Consider the following 27,419-nt stretch of genomic DNA (forward strand, 5'->3'; position numbering starts at 1 on the left):
CACTGCGATAAGCAGGTGAGTTAGATATGCATTATTGTATGGCTACTGACATCTCCACTTTTCCCCCCACAGTGCTCAATATCTCCACCCTCTTTCAGAATGAGAATCCGCTGTCGATTCTGGGTTTTTGTGTTTTTCTTTTTTATAGAGTTTTATATAGCGATCTTGACCCGAATCGGGTATCAGAGCGATTTACATAGCACAGTTGCATTACATGAGGACACGTTCATTTGTGTTAGGCACATACATACGTACAGGCATTTGACAAAGGTGCAGATGTTCGATTTTTAATCTTAATTTTTCTTAGTCCGTTTTGCTACAGAATATACGAGAATTTTTTTTTTTGTTTTCCTCAGTTGTATGCATGTTGTTGCACAAATGTTCCAGTAACCTTAATAAAAGGTGGGTGAAGGTAGGGTAGAGGGGGCACTCAGCTCAGTTTTGCAGGGAGATCATGATAGCTGTCGGACTTGGACAGAATCTAGGCCCAAAAACCAAAATAATAGTGGCCCCCAATAACTCACATACTTGTGAAGCACGCTGCTTCGGTGTTTTGCAAGGCGTGAGGCACTGCATGCAATGTTTGTGGTCGCATCAGGTAAATCAACAGCAAAAACCAGTCCAACATGCCATAAAACCGTCCCACAGACAGCCAAAAACTGGTCCACAGACAGGTCATGTCAGACTAGCCATTCTGGCACTGCCCGAGTACCCTAGTGTAGTCCAATCCGACCCAGGTTGCGGAATTAACAGGAAAAGCACGTGCCTGTTTCTTTTCATTATGGAAAGCAATGCGGGTAGATAAATATAGTGGCTAATGCTGCTCCTTTCATGTGCGTCTTTGGGCAGCACGAGGAATACGAATACAAAAGCAATGACAACACCAGTAGGCCTGGTTTTAACATGGAAAGCAGGCATGTACCAATGCGCACAGGTGCATGGCTGCGTTTCCATCTATTAGCCCATTACAACCAGACAAATTGGCTTTGTCAGTGCTTGTTGTTGGTGTTGCTAATTCACAAAATGAAATTAGGCAAACTGACTATAGGAGGAGGGTGGAAACAAAAGGAAGCCGGTGCAGGGGTAGGGGAGTGAGCGGTAACAAAAGGATGCCGGAGTTACACATAAGGAAGTAAAGAAGCTGACACACGGGGAGAGATCACAAAGGAGAAACCAGGACACAAAGATAAGTAAGAAAGCTCACGTGGGGTGGAAAGAGGGTTCAGCGGTGGAGGCAGAACCCACAGTGAGGCAGAATAAAGCTCAAAAAGTGAGACGGGGAATGGACATACGGGGCGAGGGGTCACAGAAACGAGGGAGGATGGGTTAAAGGGCAAATAAATGGGGAGAGAGAAAGACAGACACACTTAAGACCAAGTCAGAGACAAGAATTGATGGAGAGTAAAACGATTGAAGTATAAAGACCGGGATTACCTACACATAAAGCATATTTATTTTCATTTCCTTGTATCACTTTTAGAAAGAAAGCAGCATCAAGATAATAATAAAATAGGTATTCCGCTCAGTCAACTGCAATCATATGCTAGAAAGCACCTAGAAGTCATCATTGAGGCGTGGAAATAGAACTGCCACTCGATGAGTTTAGGAGTGTGACAGCACCATCTAGTGTGCATTCAAGGCAATTAGAAATGTTAACAGGCAGTAAAGCCGCGCGGCAGTGAAAGTGGCAGCAGGGGAGGGGGCATTGGCGATTTCCTTTCGGGAGCGTGCGACCATATGGCGCCGCACGCTCCCGAAAGGAATTCGGCAAGATGTGCACGCGTAGCATTGCAATGCGTACACTTCTTTGCTGAAAAAGCTATGCTGATGGCATTAAGTCCCCTACTGTGAAACGCATGCACGTTGCGTAGGACGAGACCTAAAAAGGCGAGTTGGACCCGCGATTCGTATTGACAACATAAACAAAATTATGGCAAAGAGAACATGAGCAAAATCGTGGTAAATAGACACTCCCAACCCAACCCGTTAAAGTACCTCATTCAGCCCAAGTCCACTGAGATATGGTAGACTCAGGGAGTCACTTTCATATTTTGCGGGGGTTCATTTTGTTACGCCACAGGCCTTTGAGGGGTTACCGCTTACTACCGAAAAAAACTGTTTGCAATGTGGACTTTTCCAAGATTCATCGACTAAAATCGTAGGGGTTTTCTTTGTATGGCCTGGCGTGGACAACCTTGAAGCAGCACCTACAGAGATGCCGATCTGCGAGTGCAGGTAAATTGTCTGTTTTTGCTGAACCAGATTTAACTCCAAGCACTTAAGAGAGGTTCAAATCCACAAATGCCCATTTCTTATACAAATGCACTCCACCCCTCTAAGCCACATTTAACACGTTATTCTCGAATTTCTAAACTAACCCCAACTACTATTCAAGGTAAAAAAGGAAATGCAATACGTCCTATTCCAGAGGCAAAACATGCCTCTTGGGTTGTACAAAAAATATAGTAATGTCGGGATGCAGACTTTGAAGAGTAAAGCCATACTATAATCTACTGAGACTTCAGGGTTTGTAACTGGCAAGTTCAGGTTTTGCTGAAGGCAAAGTAGTAGTTGTATTTTGCTGGGAGAAAGGATACAAGCACAAGTGTATAAGTTGGGAAAGGGACATTTTGATAACAAATTTCAGTGGCACTATCTAGGATATGACAGCTGAGCCGGCTCCAGCCTCAGCAGGGCGTGGACCAGATCACTTAAGATGGTGGGCTTTTAACCCAGCCGCTCACCCGGGAACGGTACGCGGGTGACCCTAGGAGGTTGGGTGCATTTACAGAACCACAGGCGCCCTCCCACCACCCCCTGAAGCACGACCCTGGCGCCCACTGAACAAGCAAGCAATACCTTCCACCATGATGGGTCCGGTCTGTTCTCGCGAGAGCTGTGCGGGCAGCCTACAGCGCTCGGCGACAGGAAGAGCGGTTCTCGCGAGATGCGTGCACGGGTTGCTGTGTATACTCGCATCCGGACAGGGTCAGGGCTGATGCAGGTGGCACGAGTGCAACATCAGCTCCACAACGCAAGCTAGTGAGCGCTCTTTGAGTCCGGATTAAATATTCTTTAAACTGGAACATAAAATGTGCCAGACTCCCAAATGTGTGTATAGCACCACCCGGCGGCCGAGCAGAAATTAGCATTTTATATCCTACCTTATTAAGTACTGAAGTCAGCATCTCATTCAGCCAATATGTTATTCGCAGGCTGAGGTTTGCTTATTATTTGGTGAGCAATAGCCGCGTGGCAGTAAAGCCGCGCGGCAGTGAAAGTGGCAGCAGGGGGAGGGGGCATGGGGGATTTCCTTTCGGGAGCGTGCGACCATATGGCGCCGCGCGCTCCCGAAAGTAAATCGCCAAGATGTGCACGCGTTGCACTGCAAGCAATGCAACGCGTGCACTTCTTTGCTGAAAATCTCTGCCGATGGCATTAGGTCCCCTCCTATGAAACGCATGCGCGTTGTGTAGGACGAGACCTAAACATGCGGAAAAAGAAATTTTTTGTTTTGTTTTTGGGCTGTACGGATGCTCAGCTGGGGTATCCTGTAGTCCGTATGTCCGTGTAAGACCACCCCCCGTCTCCAGACTTAAATTTCATTATGCGGAATTGGAGGGAAAAAAGGGGGGGGGGGCTGGAGTTAAGTAAATAATTTTTTTATTCTATTTCCCAAAAACATTCCCTCAAAAATTGCATGTGCAACAAATTCCCCTCCGTCACTTCCTGGAGCGAACAAATGCATTTCCCAGGTTTTTTGCTTTCACCTGTGCTGTGTTGAGTGCAGTGTTGGGGCGCTCAGGAAAACAAATGGGATGACGGGGTTAAGGATGGACACATGGAGGGAGGGTAACTAAGTGAGGGAAGGTAACTAAATGAGGGAAACTGGCATAACTCACTAAACAGCCGATTGTGAGAGATGGTGTGGCATAATAACTTGAGCTGAAGACTTAGAAACTGAGGAAGCAGGTTTAAGTCTCCGCGTTATTCATTTGATGTATAATAACTCCCCAAGTGGCTCCTACAAAGTAACACAAAGTTGCATGCAGCAGCAACGACAGGAGAAATCTATTTGTATTTTATTGCATTTCATAGCAGTGGAAGTGCTAGTTCACGCCTGCCCAGCAAATCTTAACCACCAGTTTATGCAATTAAACAGTCAGACTGCACACGACTGAAATATATATATTGGGGTTATCATTTTGTCCAGTGAATGGTTTCAAATATGTGCAAACTTGGGTTGATGTTTTCAATTTTATACGTAAACTTAAGCTCCTCAAACACTTTAAACTTAGCAAGGCAACTGAAGCTGCATCACTAAATGTGCCGCATGGGTTAACCAGCGCTTCTCTTCAAGTATCAGACTTTGGTGCACTAAAAATTATACATTTGTTGGCCTAGAATGACGAAAATACTATTAACTCCACACAAGTTTAGCTTCATTCAACTGGTGGGAATTCGAAAAAGAGTCCCTATCCAAGTCCGTTTCGTCCACCTTCGAATGTCATCCCCTTAATGCCAAAAGAGGCTATAGATACCTTCAATGACTGTCTTATTGAAGATATAGAAAAACTTAACCATAAAGTGTTGAATAAATTGAAACATAAAAAATATTCAGAAGAACAATACACCAACTTAATGAGCAAACTACGAAACAATGGCAATTTGATTATCAATAAAGCCGATAAAGGGGGCAACATTGTGTTATGGCCGAGGGCACTTAATCTGGAGGAAGCGGAACGACATTTAAAAGATGCATCCTGCTATAGAAAATCTACCTTCAATGACCTCAAAGTGATTAAAGATCTGATTTTCAAGGAACTAGCTCAATGGAAAAGAACAGCATTACTGAGTAAGAATGAATATTGCTTTTTTTTTTTTTACATGATCACCCAATTACATCAGTACTTTATTTTATCATCAAAATCCACAAAAACGTTATACCTGTTCCTGGGAGACCAATAATATCAGCCCAGAAAAGTATCCTAGAACCGATATCAAAATATGTGAACTACTTTTTACATGATTTCGTGAAGAACCTTCCTTCCTATATTAGAGACATGGGTCACTTGTGTAAATTACAGAATGTTACTTGGAATGAGAAGTGTCTATTTATGGTGATGGACATTTGTTCCCTATACACAAGTATGTGTCACTCTGGTGGATTGGAAGCAGTGAAACCTTTTTTGAACAAACAAAGTATTGAATTTGACCAACATAATGTGATGCTGTTGAGAATGATTGAGCTATGGCTCATGAATAATTATTTTATTTTCAACAAAGAAGTTCATCAACAGCTACGTGGAGTGGCGATGGGGGCATGCTTCTCTCCCAGCTACGCGTGTCTTCACGCTGGCTGGTGGGGGGGGAACATGTCCTCAGGACCACCCCTGAGGAACTGTATGATGCCCACATACTTCATTGGTGGGTATTTATAGACGATGTCTGTGTCATTTGGAAAGGTACTGTTGATTCGGCTAAATACTTTGTAGAAACCATCAATAATAATGAGTTTAATCTGGAATTTACTGCCCACATAAGCTACCAATGTGTACAATTTCTCGACGTTGAATTTTATGCTGAGAATGCGGTTATAAACACCAAACTCCACAGAAAAAGTATGGCTGGCAATTCTGTACTGCACGCCAGCAGCTCCCAACCGAACCATCTTAAGAGCATTCCGTATGGTGACTTTTTAAGGATAAGGAGAATTTGCAGTTCAGAAACAGATCTTCAAAATTGTCAGTCAGAAGCCCTTCAAAGATTCAGTGCTCGAGGGTACAAAACTAAAGATTTAAGGACTGCCTAGGTGAGAGCTAATAGTCACTCTAGAGAGGATTGCTTACAGGACACCACTACTAATATCGCCTCTATTGATTCAGAGAGGTAATCTTTCCGAAATGGATGATGCAGTAAGATTGATGACCACCTATAGTAACCAGAAAAAACAAGTGAGGAAAATCATACTAAAGAACTGGCCTATAATATTGACTGATCTGACGTTGTCAAAAATGTTGCCAGAACGTCCATCTTTGACATTTAGACGTGCTCCCTCGATGAGGGGCGCACTTGTCAAAACTAGCCCAGAAGTGTCCGTCTCTGGCATTTGGTTATCAAAAAGGACAGGTTTCTTTAAATGCAGTTCATGCAGAGAGTGTACATTTGGAAAAAATACTACTGAATATTCTACAGCCTTTGAATCTAGACCTATTAAGATCAAAGGGATGTTTACTTGCAAAACAGAATTTGTGGTATAAGTATTGGAAAACTCATGCCACTTAAAATATGTGGGCAGTACCAAATTACATGTATTCAATCGTATACTGCAATATCTCCGAGCTGTAGGCAAATCTGATTAGAGTTATCCAGTCACTTGTAATTTTAAACTTGTACATCAGGACAATCTAACGACTTGAGTTACTTTGTAATTGACTCAGTACCCAAGTCCGTTAGAGGTGGGAATAGAGAAAAGAAACGTTGGCAGTTAGAATCACGGTATATTCTAACATTGGATACCAGAGTGCCAAATGGCCTCAACACAGGAGAAGATTTACATAGCTTCCTTTAGATTGATGTTCTGAAATGTTAGTGATGTTCTGTACCCCTCATAGATATTTTTAAGGTTATGGTTTTTAGCATATTTTTAATCTAGTTTTACTTGGTCTTACCTGGTTTTTACTAGGTCTTTCCTGGTTTTACATGGTTTTGGCTTGTTTTAGCAGGGTTTTATCTAACTGTATCTTTAACCTTCTGACTAATCTGTACTGTATGCACTTTGCACTTTCTCCATTTGCTGCTTGGTATTGATTGACATCAATTTGTATGCCCCAGTCAAATGTTATTAATATTGCACTTGCAATATATTTGTAATGAGTTTACCACTAGGCATATGGGATTTTGTTACACATACGTACAGGTATATATATTCACTGTTACCACACAATTTGCACTTTGTGCCAAATGTTCACAGTGCACTTGCACTTTGTATATTTGCTAAACATGGCATATCTACTGCTCCCTTTAAACACTAAAAAAAATGTTTTTTTGTTGTTTGCTATGTAGGACAATAGCTTACTATTTGTGATGAATTGAGCATTAATTAATGTTTTGCACTTGCACTTTATTTGAGTTACTTTCCCTTTGTTTTATGAGCTAATTATGTTGACAACCAATGTTGAATCTTAGACTGTATTTTAGATGTTCATTTTAATTTATTCTACTTTTTATGAGACATATCAAAGGAAACCGCCACTTTGCAATAAGATTTTAGTCAAACAATGTTTACACAGATATTTGTTAATTCAATGTTATTAATTAGTAGGTGTGATTTTCTCTGTTTGACCTATTACAGGGTTTTAATGACACCATGTATGGTATATCATTAGCCTGCATAGCTAATATTTGAAAGGTCCTGAGATGTCATCAGTGATGTCACTGACCATGTCATGAATGATCTAATATGTGAGATCATCAGCAGTGCATTGCGGGTGCGCGAAATATAGTTAGTACAACTAACTACATAAGAGCAATTCCAATAGTTTTGTATGAGTGAAATGTCCAGCTAACTATAACACCCCTAAAACTTATTGATTTTTGAGTGAATTTCCAAGGTTTTTTAAAAGCTAATCCTAACTATATAAGGTCTGAAACCTATGGTTTTTCCTGCTGCCTTTAGTAGCCAAAGTCACACGGCTACTAAAGGCAGCAGGACACCATTGGGGCGTGAATGGAAGTTTCCCCGGGACTCTTGTGGCGCTGAAGAAGGCTCAATATTGCCGAAATGCATTCGCCTTGCTGGTGTGAATAAAGGCTTCCATACTGTCCCCTGTTGTGGCTTCTACTCTTTTCAAGGTGAAGGAGGTTCTTTCGATATTGTCTGCGTTCTTGCCAGAGACGCAGTTTTGAAGCCCCCGCTCCACTAAAGATGGCCCGGACCTCTCTGGCTTTGCTTCGGCATTTCTTCGTCACCAAGGGATTGGTTTGACCCGGGCCCGCCAAGAGGTGCAGGAAAGATTGAAACGGTTGCGAGGATATTCTCCCTGCTACTGGGCAGCGTGCACTGTCACCGCCGCCCCCGTGAATAACTGAACTGCAACTTCGGGGCTGGAGCGGTAAGGGGACACAAGGGGGTCTTTGGCTCTCACCACAAACAAGACCTGGGGTGCCACTCATGCCACCCTGCATCCCGCCTCACCACTTGGGTGTCATTCCAGCGCACTACCTACCTGGAGGCTAACTGGTGCATTTTGGGAGTTGCAGTTCCTGAAGATGCCCGGAACTGCAACAGGTGGGCCTTTAACATCGGAGGCGGGGCCAAAGTCACACGGCTACTAAAGGCAGCAGGACACCATTGGGGCGTGAATGGAAGTTTCCCCGGGACTCTTGTGGAGCTGAAGAAGGCTCCATATTGCCGAAATGCACTCGCCTTGCTGTTGTGAATAAAGGCTTCCATACTGTCCCCTGTTGTGGCTTCTACTCTTTTCAAGGTGAAGGAGGTTCTTTCGATATATATATATAAAAATAATTTTCATTGGTTGCTTTGAATTTCTTCGTGTGCTTTCCATTTTTAGATGTTATGGCGTCTTTTGTTGTTTCAATATGAAGCCCCCTCCCTAGCCTTTTAGTGGATCTGGTGACCCCATCCCCCGGGGCCTAATGCATTTGCATCAATGGAAAGCAGTTGATTGCTCCCACGGACACCATCCCCCAGGGCCCGATAGAGCTGCATCCCCAGAGACACTGTAGTTCCCTGCCTGGGAGAGTGTGGGAATACCCTGCCCCCGCTCTACCATAAAACAAAGTTACTGAACCCGCTCCCACCAGCACCACAAAGGATAATGGCTGGGGAGCAGGCAGGGGCCGCAGGGGAATTGAGGTCCCCCACCCCGCCTGCCCACGGCTCACAAAGATTTGGCACTGGGGCACCCACTGTAAAACAAAATGGTGCCTTCCGCTGCCACCTGGTAACGGTGCTGGTGGGGACCCAGCAAGCGCTGAGACGGCATTGGGCCTGCCCACACAGTCCCCAATTTATAGAAATTAAAAAAAACTGTGTGCCCTGGCTGGGAACTGGGGCACTCAACAAAAGTTTTTTAAAAAGCCAAAAATAGAATACTTGAGTGGCAGGAGACACTCATTTATTATTCACAGCTCCTGTAAGGAGTGCCCTTTAGTGTCCTAGGGCTTTTTTGAATTACTACTTGTTGGTGCCCCTAGAAGAAGCTGGGGCACCATTGACCATTTTTTCTGATGTTTTGGTGGGGTGCATGGACTGCAACATAACAAAACTCAGTAAATCTCCTGGGTCATTGAATCCATGACCTCAGGATTATTTTTTAAAGCACTCTGAGCTGGAGCTTGTTGCTCTTTAGCTGGAGTGCAGTGCCCTGTTGAGGTTGATTCTATGGCTGCATTTTGTGGCCTGAAAGATGTTAAGAAAAGACTCAGACATATTTAATATTTTATTTAAAACAATAATATATAAAAAATACCCTGAAACAATCAGTATTATTAAACATTGCAATTTATGAAATATACATTTTATTATAGCTATTGGTGATTTTTTGACAAAGCCAATCGGTCTGCCTAATATAGGTTGATGTGCAGACCACCTAGTAAAGTCAATAAGCCCAGCCACTATTAATTTGGTATTTTGACCCTTTGACAAAGCCAGTAGGTCTGCCACGGTCAAAATTGCACTTTTTATATTGTTACATGACAGTCAGTCATGTGCCGTGGTTAGGGATTGGTGCTGATGCCCTCTCCATGCAATGCAAATTACATCACTCATGTCATGTTCTATGACATGAGATTTCTTAGTGAGAAACCAAGCAATGCAATCATATAGCTATAAAAAAGGGTCAATATGTTCTTTCTCCTCTTTAAAGATATCTTCAGGCATCTGCTTTCCAGGGGGGCTGGGGGGAGGGGGTGGCATGCTGCCACACTGAAGAAGATGTACTCGCCTCTATTTCGTCCCTCTTCCTTTCCTCAGCATTGAGCTGCTCTTCTTGCCAGGCATTGTGCTGAAGGCCTACACAGCAGGTTTGGCTGACTGCAAACGATCAGATGCATGGCCTTGCCATAATTCAGACCTTCTGGATAACTACCACTGTGCAAGGCTGAAGGCCATGTTCAGTGGTGGTTGGCTGCCCATGATCATTTCGATGCAGGTCCTGACTGATAGCCAGGCCCTGCAGCCAACCATTGCCATACATAACACAAAGTTGTCTGCAGTAAGGATTTGCGAGAGTTGTATGTATGGCCTGGCTATAGGTCAGGCCCAGTGGCCAATATCTGCTGCCCAAGAACACGAAAGCTTGGGATTGATCGCCTGGTGATCGTTGGGAGCAGGTTTTGGCCAAATGCCATTCCCTGTGGCCAATCATTGCTGCACTTGGCTAAAGGCCATGTACAGTAGGGGTTTGTCTACCCATGGATGGGTGGGCTCAGGGCCCCATTGTTAACAGTAGAAGTTGATACGCAAAGGATGTTGGTCACCTATGGAGGGATGCTCACAGGGCCTGCCAAAGCCAATGCCCTGTGACCAACTTCTAGTATGGACAGCCGAAGGGCATATGAAAGGCCAGATGAATGCTCAAAGAGGTTGGACACAAAGCCTGGTCCTGTAGCTCTTCAACCCCCACTTTACATTGATATACACAGAACATTGGTACCTCAGCTTGCTGTCAATGTCATGAGTGATGTCATGAATTATGTCATTTGAAATGTCATGAATGATGATGTCACACTTTGAGTGAAGTTCTAGTTTTATGTTGAGTTTTTTACAATTCTGTTTTACTATAGCAAACAGCTAAGTTTCCAATGGGAGCTAATATAATAATGCTAGTTTTTTTGGCCCACTCACCTTAATTTACACTCCAACCAGAAAGAACTGGGTGAGAACTGACATGCCAACCATTCACAATTTATTTGGAATTTTTGTATAAATTCATCAAACTCTGCCGAAACTAAAAACAAACCAAAAATCACTGTTTCAACTGGAACCCAGATCTAATCATACCTGTAGTGTTACTTGAATTGCTTATGAACTTTTGATCAAAAACCATAGTTCACAAGTGTTGGCATGTCAAGTTTTGGACAGAGCAGGGGGAGGGGTAGCAAAACGTAAAGAGGGGAACAAGAAAGTTGCATTTTCCCATTTTAACATCCAAACAAACCTTTGCTCAGCTCTCCAGCAAAACACGCAAAACTGAAATACATTAGTTTGACACGGATTCTAGAACTTTTTATTTTTCAGGGTATCCGAGCCCTTTACATGAGCACCAGTTCAGTTACAGATGGACACATTCGTGTTTTTTTTTGTTAGGCAAGGGGAGATTAGGCGATTTGCCCAGAATCACAGTATGTTGAGCATTGTTGCTGAGACTCGAACCCGGGTCCCCATCTTCGAGGTCGACCCTCTCCCCTTTAGTTGACATATTTGTAAATCAGGTGTAAAGATTCTTAATGAGTTTGAAGACTTGCATATTTAAATGCATTTGATGCAATTTAATTGCTTTATTTTAAACTTGAGTAATCGTTTCATTAAATTATTACCATTAATATTATTGTTATTATTAACATAATGATTGATTATGATATTATTATTATGATACTTTACAGGGTTAGGTAGACGATATGGAGGTAATCATGATACTAATGTACTTACCTTGACGATGTAGTGGTTGCCGATGTACTGGATGCAATATTATTGTAGGTCAATATTAATGACCTTGATATAGAGTCATGCAACACACACACAGGAACGAACAACACGCTCTCAATAAGGTTATTAGATAACACCATTAAATGCTTTGCTGGTATTAGGGCACACCAACACCAGGGACATGCCTTTTATGCTTGCTTATCTAGATTCATGCAAACAAAGGCCAAGAGACTTTTAGATTGAGACAAGACAAACAAGCATTTGCAATGCAATGGTCTCGGCATCATTAAAGGTAGAGCTATTGGCATTGCTCATGACATTTTTTTTCTTTAAATCAAAAATAAAACTCTGCACTCACCACTCTGCACTCACCCACCACTCTGCACTCACCCACCACTCTGCACTCACCCACCACTCTGCACTCACCCACCACTCTGCACTCACCCACCACTCTGCACTCACCCACCACCCTGCACTCTGCACCACTCTGCCCTCACCACCACTCTGCACTCACCCTGCACTCTGCACCACTCTGCCCTCACCACCACTCTGCACTCACCCTGCACTCTGCACCACTCTGCCCTCACCACCACTCTGCACTCACTCTGCACCACTCTGCCCTCACCACCACTCTGCACTCACCCTGCACCACTCTGCCCTCACCACCACTCTGCCCTCACCACCACTCTGCACTCACCACCACTCACCACTCTGCACTCACCACCACTCACCACTCTGCACTCACCACCACTCACCACTCTGCACTCACCACCACTCACCACTCTGCACTCACCACCACTCACCACTCTGCACTCACCACCACTCACCACTCTGCACTCACCACCACTCACCACTCTGCACTCACCACCACTCACCACTCTGCACTCACCACCACTCACCACTCTGCACTCACCACTCTGCACTCACCACTCTGCACTCACCACTCTGCACTCACCACTCTGCACTCACCACTCTGCACTCACCACTCTGCACTCACCACTCTGCACTCACCACTCTGCACTCACCACTCTGCACTCACCACTCTGCACTCACCACTCTGCACTCACCACTCTGCACTCACCACTCTGCACTCACCACTCTGCACTCACCACTCTGCACTCACCACCACTCTGCACTCACCACCACTCTGCACTCACCACCACTCTGCACTCACCACCACTCTGCCCTCACCACCACTCTGCACTCACCACCACTCTGCCCTCACCACTCTGCCCTCACCACTCTGCCCTCACCACTCTGCCCTCACCACTCTGCCCTCACCACTCTGCACTCACCACTCTGCACTCACCACTCTGCACTCACCACTCTGCACTCACCACTCTGCACTCACCACTCTGCACTCACCACTCTGCACTCACCACTCTGCACTCACCACCACTCTGCACTCACCACCACTCTGCACTCACCACCACTCTGCACTCACCACCACTCTGCACTCACCACCACTCTGCACTCACCACCACTCTGCACTCACCACCACTCTGCACTCACCACCACTCTGCACTCACCACCACTCTGCACTCACCACCACTCTGCACTCACCACCACTCTGCACTCACCACCACTCTGCACTCACCACCACTCTGCCCTCACCACCACTCTGCACTCACCACCACTCTGCCCTCACCACCACTCTGCCCTCACCACCACTCTGCACTCACCACCACTCTGCCCTCACCACTCTGCCCTCACCACTCTGCCCTCACCACTCTGCCCTCACCACTCTGCCCTCACCACTCTGCCCTCACCACTCTGCCCTCACCACTCTGCCCTCACCACTCTGCCCTCACCACTCTGCCCTCACCACTCTGCACTCACCACTCTGCACTCACCACTCTGCACTCACCACTCTGCACTCACCACTCTGCACCACTCACCACTCTGCACCACTCACCACTCTGCACCACTCACCACTCTGCACCACTCACCACTCTGCACCACTCACCACTCTGCACCACTCACCACTCTGCACCACTCACCACTCTGCACCACTCACCACTCTGCACCACTCACCACTCTGCACCACTCACCACTCTGCACCACTCACCACTCTGCACCACTCACCACTCTGCACCACTCTGCACTCACCACTCTGCACTCACCACTCTGCACTCACCACTCTGCACTCACCACTCTGCACTCACCACTCTGCACTCACCACTCTGAACGGTTTTAGGGAAATCGCAGGTAAACGTACAGGACGGCATGCGTGTAAGAACAACTTGAGTTTGAAACTTATAGCCAGATTTTCAGATGTCGTTTCTTCAAAGCGCTACAAATGCAGGGAGATTAGCGACCGAATGGGTCTGCCTGCCATGGTTGACACAATTTGGTGAAGTGTGGACGTTTTGCTTGAATTGATGTTTCGCATCTTAACCTACTCATCCCATTTTTTCGTGAGCCCCAACGACCCCTCCCCAGATCTATTTCCATGCCTGCCAAAAAGAAAAAGTTTAGGGTTCATTGGGATGAGACCGCTACTTAACTGTATGCAAACAGAATTGGTTTCAAAAGCTATCCCCGGCCTTCGTGTCCTCAGAAGGCTGCTTGCCCGGGCAGTTCTTCCTCGGTACATTATATCGTAATAAGGGAAAACGGGGTTCCAATTATCTAATTTCACGGCTAGGGGGCCCCCGCGCTACAAGTTAGTGCTAATACAGTAATCTGCCTGAGAGAGAATCATAGTAGGGGGGGAAAGTGAAAAACAAAAAGACAAAAAAAAGGGAAATAATGGCAGAGAAACGCCTGCTCCAGAAACTGCTGACAAGCTGGTCTACGTTTTAAGTGAAACAAGAACTTTGTTTGATTGACCCTGTGTGCTTTTAGGTCACACTCGGGTATATAGTATTTTGCTTCATTATGGAATTCGGACTTTGGAACTGGGGGGTCGCTTCACATCCCAGCGGCATATTGGGCGACAGTCGGCATATTGCTCAGCTCGGTGTAAAACTGTGTAGCGCACAGAAACCCGCCACTGACCCCCCTTCGCAGCGCTGCCTCTACCTATCCCCTGCCTCGTTCACTGCAGAGCTCTTGTTTACTGACCTCCGCTTCTTTCGAAAGGGGGCTGCCGCTTGCACCCGTCGCATCTTGGCCTCTGTCACCCCCTCACGATTTCATTGAACTCGCGGCCGCCCCGGAAGTCAGGCACGGTCGCCTGTGACGGGGGCGGGGCCACGTTCACGCCGGAAGAGGAGGCAGGCGGAGTCGTAGCGTCTCGCGGCCCGGGGCTCCTGTGAGCGGTGTAGAGCCCCGGGGCCGCGCCAGCAGTAGGTTGGGCGCCGCGTGCTGAGGTAAGGTAAGTTCCAAACAGCTGGAGCGCGATTGGTGCACTTGTGTGTGTGTATGCTCGTGTGTGTGTGTGTGTGTGTATGTATGTATGTGTGCGACGGTGACGGCGGGGGAGGGGGGGCCTCGGTGCACTTGTGTGTGTGCGCGCGTGTGTGTATGAGTCAGGGGTGGTGTCTCTGTATGTATGTATGTGCGTGCGTGCATGGGCGCGTGTGTGTGTGTATGCGCATGCGTGTGTGGTGCTTGCGCTTCCCAGGAGACAGCGCCTGGCCACAGCGCGCGTTCCAGTTACAAATCGCCTGGCAGGATGCGCGTGGCCAGGACTGTCTCCTGGGAATGATAGTCGCTGACATAAGATCTCGGCGGAGACGCGCTTCCGCGCGTCTTTAGCCGAGACCTAAAAAGGTACTTCACCCCAGTGACAACGGCAAATAACAGACACTGCACCTCTTCACATTGCTGTCTTGTTAGAGGGCACACTCTTGATTTCAACTGAATTCGAGGCAATACATAGAGGCGAAGATAATAAACACAATTTCGACCTACTTTTTGTTCGTCCATCGGCTTCCAGTTTCACTGGCTCCTGCGTTGATGAAGCAGGCAGCAATTTTCTCCCAATCGTCTGAAAAAAAGAATTGAAAATATGAGCTATTTGTTAGATAAACTGACAGCTTCATAAGGTTACAGGCAAGCTAGGGTTGCTTTCGTCCAGAAGAAAGCACAGCCTACAGTATACTAATCAGACATAACACAGGTACAGTCTCTGTGTAAAGGCTTTTCTTAACAGCATTGGCAAAGTCATAGGTCTTGGCTATACAAGAGCTATTGGCGTTGTCGATGTGTTTTTGCCATGTTGTACAGCACTGTAGCTGCTGTTCAGCATGGCTAAAAGTTAGTGGCGTGGAGTGTTCTGATGAGGACTGGGGGAAAAGTAGAGTGTTGTAGCCTGAGTGGATTGAAATGGGGTGAGGAGTACTGGACTGGGGTGGATAGGAGTGAGGAGGATTAGATTAGTTTGGGGTGGGGAGAATTAGATTGGTTTGGGGTGGGGTGGATTGGGGTGTTGTTGATTGGATTAGAGTAGGGTGGTTTGGAGTGAGGTGAATTCGAGTGGGATGGAGGAGGTGGATTGGACTAGACTGGGGGTGTGGAATGAGTTGGGTGGATTGGAGTCAGGTGGATTGGATTGGATTGGGGTGGGTTGGACTGGGGTGGATTGGACTGGAGTGGGGTGAATCAGAGTGGAATGAATCAGAGTGGGGTTAATCAGATTGGATTGGGGTGTACTGGATTGGATTGAGGTAGATTGGCTGAGTGGGGTGGATTGGATTGGAGTGTGGTGAGCTGCATGGATTGGATTGAGTGGGCAGAACTGGGATTTGATGGATTGGATTGAAGCAGAGTGAAGTGGATTGTAGTAGAGTGGGGTGGATTGGACTGCAGTGGAGTGGGGTTGATTGGGGTGGGGTGTACTGGCTGAAGTAGACTATATTGGAGTTGGGTGGATTGAAATAGGATGGATGTGGTGTATTAAATTTGGGAGGGGTGGGGGAGTGGGGTGGGTGGATTGGACTGGAGTGGGGTGGAATGGAGTAGGGTGAATTTGAGTGGGGTGAATTGGATTGGTGTGGGGGTCACTTGGATTGGTGTGGGGGTCACTTGGATTGGTGTGGGGTAAGGGTGGGGTGGCGTGGATTGGAGTAGGCTGGATTGCAGTGGGGTGGATTGGGGTTAACTAAATTGGAATGAGGTAGATGGGACTTAGTGGGTTAATTTGGATTGGGGTGGATTAGACTGGGGTGGAGTGAATTAGATTGGTGTGGGATGTACTGGATTGAAGTGAACTGTATTGGGATGGGGTGGATTTGGCTGGTCTGGGTTAGGGAGGATTGGAGTGGGGTGGATTCGATTGGATTGGGGTAAAGTGGACTGGATTAAGGTGGGGTCGACTGAATTGGGGTGGATTGGAGTGGGGTGAATTGTATTGGAGTGGGGCATATTGGAGTGGGTAATTTGGAGTGGGGCCGATTGTTTCGAATTGGAGTGAGGCAGATTGTTTTGGATTGGAGTGGGACAGATTGTTTTGGATTGGAGTGGACAGATTGAAGTGGGGCAGATTGTTTTGCAATGGAGTGGGACAGATTGTTCTGGATTGGACGGATTTCTTTGGATTGAGTAGGGTAGATTGTTTTGGATTGGAGTAGGGCATATTGGTGTGGGCAATTTGGAGTGGGCCGATTGTTTTGTATTGGAGTGGGATGGAATGGATTGGAGTGGGTGGATTGGGGAGAGATTAGGGTGGATTGGATTAGGATGAGGTAAATTAGATTGGGGTGAGGTACAGTGGATTAGGGTGGATTGGAGTGGATTGTGGAGGGTTGAGTGGGGTGAATTGGGATGGAGTTGGTGGACTGGGGTGAGGTGGATTGGAGTGGAGCGAGGGGTGGATTGCAGTGGAATGGAAAGGATTGGAGTGGGCAGATTGTTTGGGGTTGGGGTACATTGGAGTGTGGCAGATTGTTTTGGATTGGAGTGGGGAAGACTGGAGTGGGATGGATTGGAGTGAGGCCGATTGTTTTATATTTGGGTAGGGCAGACTGAAGTGGGCAGATTGATTTGGATTGCACTGGGACAGGTTGGAGTGGGGCAGATCGTTTTGGATTGGAGTTGGGTGGATTGGAGTGGGGCATACTCGAGTGGGGCAGATTGTTTTGGATTGGAGTGGATGGGTGCTACAGTGGAAGAGAGATACTGCAGATAGAGTTGCCATTCTTCAGGGCTTTATTCCTTCAATCTCAAAAAGGTTTAGACCTTGGAATTCCATCTGTTGTGCGGAGCTTATGTCCATAGAGAAGTACACAGCCCTAAGAGGATAGGATTGTATTTGTTTTCCATAGCAAACACTGTGCTTCCTTTATCACCTGCCCCCAATAAGAAAGTGGCCAAAAAGAGAGCTCTGGGAATCTTAAGGTAGAATATGGCCGTGTAAATCTTGTTTGTCGGTTTACTTCCATACACAATGGAAAAACAATGCTGAGGAGCAACACAAGATTCAAAGCAGCAGTACAGCCATAATATGTATCTGCTCCATCCTCCAGAGCGAAGAGTCCAAGAACATGAACCTCTCTAATGATCTGGCCCTAACTGAAGGTTATAAAGTGAACCAGGAGTGAGGCATGGAAAGTTCCCAAAGCTCGTGACTTCTTCAGGACAGCTACCATTCAAAGAGCCTATCTCTTTCATGGGGGTGGCGGAGGAGCAAGTGCTTCTTGACTCTCAAAACATTGTCAGGGTGAAATGCTTTGTGACAGATCAGTGATGTGACAGTCTTGCAACCTCTCTTTCTGCCGTTTACGTTCAACCAACTCATTGATTTTAAGAAATACGAGTGACTATACAAGCCTGATAGTGGCTTTGAAAGTCAACCGTTATTGCTTGTACATAGTGGTTGATTATTCTATCAGTTCAAAGTGTTAGCTTGGCCATGTAAAATGGTCTTGTAGATGTTACATTGTAGCTTGACTGCAGAGTGACTACCTAGCAACAAGTGACTTCGCTTTGCCTTCTCCATAGGAACTACTTAGTATTTTTACTTCTTCTTTTATTGTGTTTGATTACTTATGTTTATATTCATTCTCTGGTCTTTGCCTACTCATTAACTTTGTCTTCTCTCTCTTCTGGATGTTATGCTTTACTTCTTTCTGTCTTTAGCACCCGGATTATTATCTCATCGCCTATTACCTATTACTAATGGTCACTTCTGCTTGTTTCTATTTCTGTACTTCTTTATTGTATACCATGTGCAAAATCTGCTCCCTCTGGAGCTTGTACATTACAAAGTATGAGTAATAAAGGGGTAGGCCCCTAGAACTCAAGGACCTGGGTCCATATAACAGTACAAAATAGGGGTGGTCCGAGTTACAATGTGACTCATATACAATATTTAATCTGTGTCGTATCAAACTCACCACAAAACCAATTGTCATAAAATAACTCACATTTTTCAAAAAAAATCGAAAAGTGAAAGATTTCTATGCATTTATTTCTGCATAGTCAGTGTTCACGCAATATTAACATTTGCGTACATTCGTCAGCTTAGTTGTGTCCGATATTTCAAAAAACATACAGAAGTACTTGAATGCAATCGTTAAATCATTACATTTCAGAGTGCTCTCAGTGGGAAGGGGAGGGAAAGTGTGAAGGTTGTGAGGGACCGGGTAAAGGTGGTGTGACTTTTTAAACACATCACGTTGAAATCAAAACACGCCTTTACAATCAAAATGTACAAGGTTCCAAAAATGCATCACACATAGGTCAAGTTAATATATTTCTTTGTGTCCTATGTTGTGCTTGAGATGGCGTAGTCTACGTTTCGACCCCCGAAGTACGCTAGAAGGGTAATTGTTGCCTCATGTTGGGGTCTTCATCAGGACACTGAGAAGGGAGAGCATCAAAAGACGGTTGAAGTCTTTACCATCTTGGGGTGGGCCAGAGCTGGCTCCTTGATATTTTGAGGACTGGTCCTTACTGGAGTCAGTCAGATGCAGTCAGCAAAGCCAGAGGACTGACGGCTACCACGGCGCTCTACGCGCTGAACGTTTGGAAACCTCAGGATTAATCCCGGATATGAGTCACTGACTCCAGTAAGGACCAGTCCTCAAAATATCAAGGAGCCAGCTCTGGCCCACCCCACGATGGTAAAGACTTCAACCGTCTTTTGATGCTCTCCCTTCTCACTGTCCTGATGAAGACCCCAACATGAGGCAACAATTACCCTTCTAGCGTACTTCGGGGGTCGAAACGTAGACTACGCCATCTCAAGCACAACATAGGACACAAAGAAATATATTAACTTGACCTATGTGTGATGCATTTTTGGAACCTTGTACATTTTGATTGTAAAGGCGTGTTTTGATTTCAACGTGATGTGTTTAAAAAGTCACACCACCTTTACCCGGTCCCTCACAACCTTCACACTTTCCCTCCCCTTCCCACTTAGAGCACTCTGAAATGTAATGATTTAACAATTGCATTCAAGTACTTCTGTATGTTTTTTGAAATATCGGACATAACTAAGCTGACGAATGTACGCAAATGTTAATATTGCGTGAACACTGACTATGCAGAAATAAATGCATAGAAATCTTTCACTTTTCGATTTCTTTTGACAAATGTGAGTTATTTTATGACAATTGCTTTTGTGGTGAGTTTGATACGACACAGATTAAATATTGTATATGAGTCACATTTTAACTCGGACCACCCCTATTTTGTACTGTACATTACAAAGGACACAATACACTACAATATTACTTGAAGCATTCAACCCTTCATAGAAACTAAAAAAATTAACAAATCTCTCAGTCTGACTAATCTTTGCTTTGCTTCTATCCATTTTGGCACCTAAAAGCTATTTTGTCACAGTGAGATCTAGCAATGCATTGTATAACTTCCCTAATACAGGTAATGCCCACAGATGTAATCTACTGCTGTGGTGCGGTGTTGCTTACTTTCAAGGCATTTACCTATCATGCACTATATCATTTGTATGGCTTTTCAGTGCTATCAGAGGTGCAAGTTTCTTCCAAATTGGTTTTTGAGGAATACAGACTAAGGGCCCAATTACAAAGTGGTTTGGAAACTGTCCCGAACTAATTGGTTCCGGACTGGTTTCCAAACGAATTGGGTCCTGCGAGTCCGGAGGACCGATTATGAATCTTCCCAACATTGTTTAGTTGGACTCGCATTGACTTCAATGGGAGCCTGTGTTCTGAATGAGAACAGAGGCTCCCATTGAAAAAAGGGGGGAGTTGTGGACAACCGTGCACCCTGTAGAGGGCACCCCATGGTGCCTGTCACATTGTGCATGGTTGGGAAGAGGGGTCCCTTGGGGACCTCCTTGGGCTACATTTGTATGTCACCGGATGAAGGTCGGCCCTCAACGGACCCCCAAAGACAGATTCTGGCGGCTGTTTCATCTCGGGCAAACCGAATCAAAACACCTGTCCGAATCGGTCATCGTGATGGCTCGCCTGGAAACCATGCCCAAAGAGTTGTACGAATCAGCTGTAAAAGACTCGGGCTCTCTGGATGCCTTTCGGAACCAATTCGGAAAGCTCGAACACTTTCCGGGCATCATAATCGGCAGTTAAGAAATCTGTACCATTCGTTTGTAAACAAGGGTTCCGAAACAGATTCTGCAATACCAAATCCCATCCAGAGCCTTTTCTAACATCGTAATCAGGCCCAAAGTGCCTTATTTAGAGTTTGGTAGCTGCACGACATCTACCAAAAAGAAGGGCATGACCTGACTGCTCTATGCATCTAAATGAGATGGGCAGGACATGCATCACTTTTTGCCATACACTCCACATCCACCAAACTCTAACGAAGGTTCTAAGTTTGGTTCAGTTGCTGATGTAGATGCAAGTGCTATATATCTGTCCGTTTCCTGGTAAAGTCATGTTTGTTGACTTGTGTCACTATGAACTTGACATCTGATCAATTAGGAGCAGATATTTTCACTACATTGTTTATGCTTCCCTAGCTAGAACTAGAACATATTTTACTTTGGGGCTCTTCCTAATGCCACAAAACAAGTACAATCTTTTGACAAAATAAGGAGGTGCCACCGGTAAGCACAAGTAAGCAAGTCATTCACTGCGTTGCTACAGCTGGAACATGTATATCATTGACCATGACAAGACAAGAAAAAGAAATGAAATGTGTATGCTATTATAAAATGAATATCCACTGTCAGTAGTAGTCTATTTCTTAAGAGCATACATGGCCCTGCATTCACCAAAAACAAGTGAAGCCTGTTCCAGACAACAGATAACAAACAAGCAAATTGTATGAAAGAACTAGCATGTGTCACAGTTGCACAACGCTGTCTTTCACTGATCCGCTTGTGGAACCACATCATAAATAACAATAAGCACCTGGCATCCCATACAATTGGTTATGTTTTTTTACATAAGCTTATTTATGATTCCAAAAGAAAATCAAAACAATACAGAACAACAATTTAGTAATATCAGACGTGTATTGATTCTGGAAGAACTGCAGCATAATAAGCGTAGCATACAAACATAGCTAGTAAGACAAATATGGCATATTATACAAAATTTTGTTATTAGTCATCACCATGATTGAAAATGTACTTTATCCTTTCAAGTTCAGGCTTGAAGGACACCAATAGACCCTCAGGTGCCCGCAGACCATGAGGCAAAATCATTTCTAAGTGGGGACTAGATATCCTTGGGTCCATTGAGATGTGAAGTCCTTGGGAAAATGTGTGTCAAAGAATGACCAGGCAGTGAGACATTACTGCCCAGTTACAGCCCACACAACGGCAATGGATTGAGCTGTTGGACGCTTTTTTTTGCTAAGCAAGACGTTGAGCTGGAAGGGACTTTTTAATGTAAATATGGATATTTCCCCTACATGTGTAAGATACTACACATTTCTGTTCATAGTGGCACTTACACTGGTAGTCCTTAGTCCTTCTTTGCCAGAATCATAAGGTATCTAGGATGAAAGATTAGAGCACATTATATCCAGCATAAAAAAGGATGCCACTGCCTTCCTATATTGATGACATGCTCTGGGTTTTCGCTGCTCTCGTCAACTGAACTAGGTAGCGCGGAGATGCCCCCGGGTGATTCATGCGCTTTACAAAATACCAATAACATAACATAACATCCACCTCTCATGCCCTGCCTCCTACTTACCAGAAAGTATCTAACATCAGTCCCTTCTCACTCCAGTAAAGATATTATAAGATGCAGACAAAGGGAAGTGGCTGGCGGGTCATCTTAAGGAAGGGAATCTTAGGGCTGTTAGTACAAGAGTCACTAGGATGCAGAAACTCCCATCCAATGGACACATCAGAAGATTTTTATTAGCATTCACATACTTTATATGGAGATGCAGTAGGAAGAATTATACTCCGTAGAGGTTTCCAAATTACTTCCATCGCAAGGCCAGACCAAAGTGGACATCTGATATTGAGATATGGTATAATGTTTTAAGAACACGCATACACCATTGCTCTGGTTGCCCCTATGCAGATAGGATTCAGAGGAGAACGGCTTGGCACTGGTTGGCAAATAGATCTGCCTTGGCGCTTACTGCAAGGTTAAACATTAGCTTAGGTAGGGGAACGTTGTCATGCTTGTAACATTTCGGGATGCTGAACTTGACCAAGCAATGGAGGCTCTTGATAGATAGTTGCCAGGTAACAGCCTAGTTTAGGTAGAAAAAAGCTTGTGTGACTTTCTCAATATCTTGTTCTGCGCAACTTAACTTGAGAGGCCTTCTGATGACAAGCAATGGATTTGGAAAAAAAGGTAGAACAATCCCCTGTTTACCAGAAAATGTTGCTAAAACCTTGGTACGATGAAGATAAATACTTAGGACAACTGCCATTTAGTGAACAGCCATATCCAGTTCATCAGAATTTGGTGACTGCAAAGTACTTATTTGTCTGGCTTAGAAAACTGCCACGGTGTGTTGACAAAAGACCATTTGAATGCCACTGAAACATGGTTTAAGCATGAACAACTGAAAAATTTAAAAAAGCAAACTGTCAAGCCAAATAATTGGAGGGTTCTTGAGGAGGAGTCCTTCACGATGCATCCTGACCAAAAGGTTACAGAGTGGGAAACTTTTACCAGCAGAGTTACCATATGTTCCAACACTGGGCAAGTAAGATATGCCCAACTCAACTTGGATACCAACATTTTCCCAATGTGGGATGAAAAAATAACAATTGAAGCAAAAGACGGGGAGGTCATATTTTTGAAAATCCTGTTGGCTACATCAAGGTCATTTGCTACTGCACTTATGCCTTGTTAAAAGGTGCCTTCGTGTGTGAATAATCTCAGTTAGTAAATGGAATGCTCTAAGTCACCATACAACCTCAATATCATTCCTAGGGATTAATGATTAGGCATGATTCCCAAATCCCTAATGCTGGCACAAATTACAAGCCTTTGAGATTCTGACCTTCTATGGAACCTTGCAAATCACACCCGCTATTGTAGTTACGTCACAGAACTTTTCTCTCTAATCGAGATGCAGATGTTCGTAAAAGGATCCTACCTATCAACTTTTCAGATGGAGTCTGAGATAAAGGTTTTGTTTGTGCCACATTAATGTCTCTACATATAATGATGGAGCTTTATTTGTAAATGGGAAATGTGTCTGTGTGTACCTATTTCACAGATCAAATGAATGATGAAGATATCCAACATCTGTCTTCTGCACCCTACTTCCCCATACTCTAGGTCAGACCCCCCTAAACAGTTTAGGTCTTTGAATGGTATAGACCAGGCTCTTCTTAAACAGTATTTATCTAATACTCAGCCAAAAGCTATTCTAGATCCACAGCTGGCCACTACAAACTATACGTACTGACTTTAAAACACCTTTTCTGATTTAGTCCCGTCTAAAACAGCTTCCATAAACAGGAGTTCCCCCATGGCCTAGTGGTTCTTTGAGGCCCTGAGACTGGAGAAACAACAGTGCAGGAAACAAGAGAGGCGCTGACAGCCAGGCGAAATCTCGTTATAAAAAAACATTGTCTAACTATAAACGCCTCTTATTAAAAGAAAAAAGTAGTTACTATGCAAAGGAAATAGAAACCGCACAAGATTCCACTAAATAATTGTTTCAGGTGGTGTCTAAACTGGCAGCTCTATCATGCAGCCATGCTAATGTAGCATCCCAAGCTTTTTGTGACTCCCTAGCCCTCAGTTTCAATGCTAAGGTGGATCGTATCTGCTCGTATTTTAATGCCTCTGTCGAGGTTACGAGTCAGCTGGACTTAAACAGTGTGGTATTCGACAACTTTGCCTTCATGGAATTTGGGCCAGTTTCTACTAAACAAATAAATGAACTGGTGAGCACGGCTAAATCCAGCTCACCGTTTGATCCTTGTCCCACCCCTGTTCTGAAACTGATTCCAGACCTCATAGGTATGAACCTGGCTAATATTTTCTACTATATGTTTAGCTCAGTCATCTATCCCTCCCAATGGAAAAAGGCCTCTATTTTCCCCAATGTTAAAAAAGCCTAACTTGGACCCAGGGGATACCAACAATTATCGACCCGTTGCCCGCAAAACTTGCTCAGAAAATTATGATACCATCATTTGGCTCAATACATTTATGAAAACAAGCTGTTGGAAGAAACACAATTCAGCTTTAGGAAAGGCCACAATACATAGACCGCCCTCATCAAAGCTACCAATGAGGTTAGGTTTGTGTTAGGCAAAGGAGGAGCGGCCGCACTTGTGCTACTGGACTTATCAGCAGCATTTCAAACAGTTGATCATGGTCTGCTGATCAACCGTATCTCTGCACTAGGCATTGGGAACAAGGCAAAATCCCTTTCAACCTCTTTTTAATTGGAACGTACCCAGCAAGTCAGCCTGGGTGATTTTGAGTCTCCAGTTTCTTAACTTCCATGCGGAGTACCGCAGGGATCTTCCAGAAGCCTGAAGTTGTTTAACATTTATGTCACAAACTTAGCACGGGTGATTTAATCCTTTGGATTAGCTCCCACGTCATATGCAGATGACACCCAATTAGTGCTCTCCGTCCACAAGAACGGGGACACCGTTTCGGCTAACTTCCATGATGGCATGTTGGCCATCAGTTACTGGATGTCAAGACATTGGCTCAAATTACATTTGTCCAAGACATAAATTATGGTCTTTGGAATTCTATCTCCGGTATGGTCTTCAGTCTGGTGGCCAGATAAATGGGGATCGCCCCCAATCCCGGTCACTAAAGCCAAGAACCTGGGTGTCATTCTGGACAACAAGCTGTCTTTTAAATCGCATGTTAACGCAGTGTTCTCCTCATCCTTTTATGTCCTACAAATGGTGAGGAAACTGCTACCATTCATCCTGATTGATGCCAAGTTAATATCCGCTTTAGTAATTTCCAAAGTTGATTATTGCAACAGTCTATTGATTAATGCACAGGAAATAGTTCCTTAGTAAGCTGCAGTTGGTGCAGAATGCGGATGCAAGAATTCTGTCGGACACCCCAAAATTTGAATCAATCGCCAAGGTGGTTAGACAACTTCACCGGTTGCCTATAAGAAGCAGAACAAAATTCAAAGCACTCTGCATTGCCTATTAGGCAATTCATATTACAGGGCCGAAATTTCAGAAGAAATCACTGCAGTTATACACTCCCATCAGATCCCTGAGTTCGGCAGGTGCTAATCTTCTTGTCGTCCCAAGAACCTACAGAACCAACTCGGGTGACAGAAGTTTCATAGTTGTCAAGGCTAAGCTGTGGAACTCTCTTCCCTCCCAGATTAGAGCCAGTCCTTCTTTATTGTCATTTAGGAAACAAATAAAAACACAGCTTTTCAATTAATAGGTTTTTTCATCTAGGCCATACCTTCTGGAGCACTTAGCGCTGAGACACCAATGGGTATTTGTGTGCTTTATAAGTGCTCATCGCACTGCTGAAAGGTCCAAAAACAATAGCCAATAAGTGTTTCACAGGTTTTTGTATGCTGCCGTATCTGTGCCGGGGAACATCGTTAACAATGACTCCGGAACAACGAGTTCAGGAGTCACGCAAGCCGAACAAAGACTTGCACAAACAATGACTTAGCCTGAGCCATTCATGTGCGTGGTTCAGGCTAAGATGGTAGAGTGTTCCGCAAAAGCAGTCCCGAGGAGGGCTGGAGGAACAAGAGAGGTAAGAGGGGTTCGGGGTGGGGAGGGAGGGATGGGTGGGTGTTAGTTTTTAGGTGGTGGAAGGGGGTCGGGGTGGATTTTAAGGGGTGGGGATTTGTGTTAGGCTTAGGGGAGGTTCGTATTCGTTTTTAGGAGTTGGGGAGGTTGTGATCATTTTTAGGGGATGGGAGGGGTTAGTGTTAGTTTTTAGGGGTGGGAGGGGTTGGAGTTAGTTTTAAGGGGTTGGGGGTTCATGTTAGTTTTTAGAGGTGGGGTTCTTGATCTTTTTTAGGGGCTGAGAGGGTATTGTGTAAGTTTTTAGGGTGTGGGAGGGGTTAATGTTAGTTATTATAATGTTGGGGGGGGGGTTGTCTAAGTTTGTAGGGGGTGGGAGGTGGGGGGTTACGGGTAGATTTTAGGGAGTGGGAGGGGTTCGGAATAGATTTTAGGGGGTGTGTTAGCATGCATTTATCACGCAAATTAATGGTAAAAGAATGCCTGGTAAAAAAAATTGTTGTTGAGACACGGTCGTAGTACAGACCGCATGGTTTAGGGAGTCATTGCTGAGGAACTTGTTGTTCCAACATACAACCATCTGTGCCATATCTATGAAACAAAGAAAAAGAAAAATTGGAAGAACTTTAAATTACAAAAAATCACAACACAAGTTTTTGTGAATTACTAGTTCTCTTTGCTGACTGCAGGTCCTTATCACTGGTACTACGGAGTCCT

At 44.8% G+C, this 27,419-nt stretch overlaps 1 protein-coding gene across 2 annotated transcripts in view; it reads right to left on the minus strand.

Moving 5' to 3' along the window:
• Positions 1–27,419, minus strand: part of SH3KBP1 (SH3 domain containing kinase binding protein 1) — a 1,359,457-nt gene that overhangs the window by 416,586 nt on the left and 915,452 nt on the right. For both annotated transcript variants that reach the window (XM_086934590.1, XM_086934589.1), the window contains one exon: positions 15,530–15,605. In XM_086934590.1, the coding sequence (XP_086790716.1) occupies positions 15,530–15,605 (76 nt within the window). The remainder of the gene's footprint in view (positions 1–15,529; positions 15,606–27,419) is intronic.

This window comes from Lissotriton vulgaris, chromosome 8, assembly GCF_964263255.1.
Source record: "Lissotriton vulgaris chromosome 8, aLisVul1.2, whole genome shotgun sequence".
Lineage (NCBI taxonomy): Eukaryota > Metazoa > Chordata > Amphibia > Caudata > Salamandridae > Lissotriton > Lissotriton vulgaris.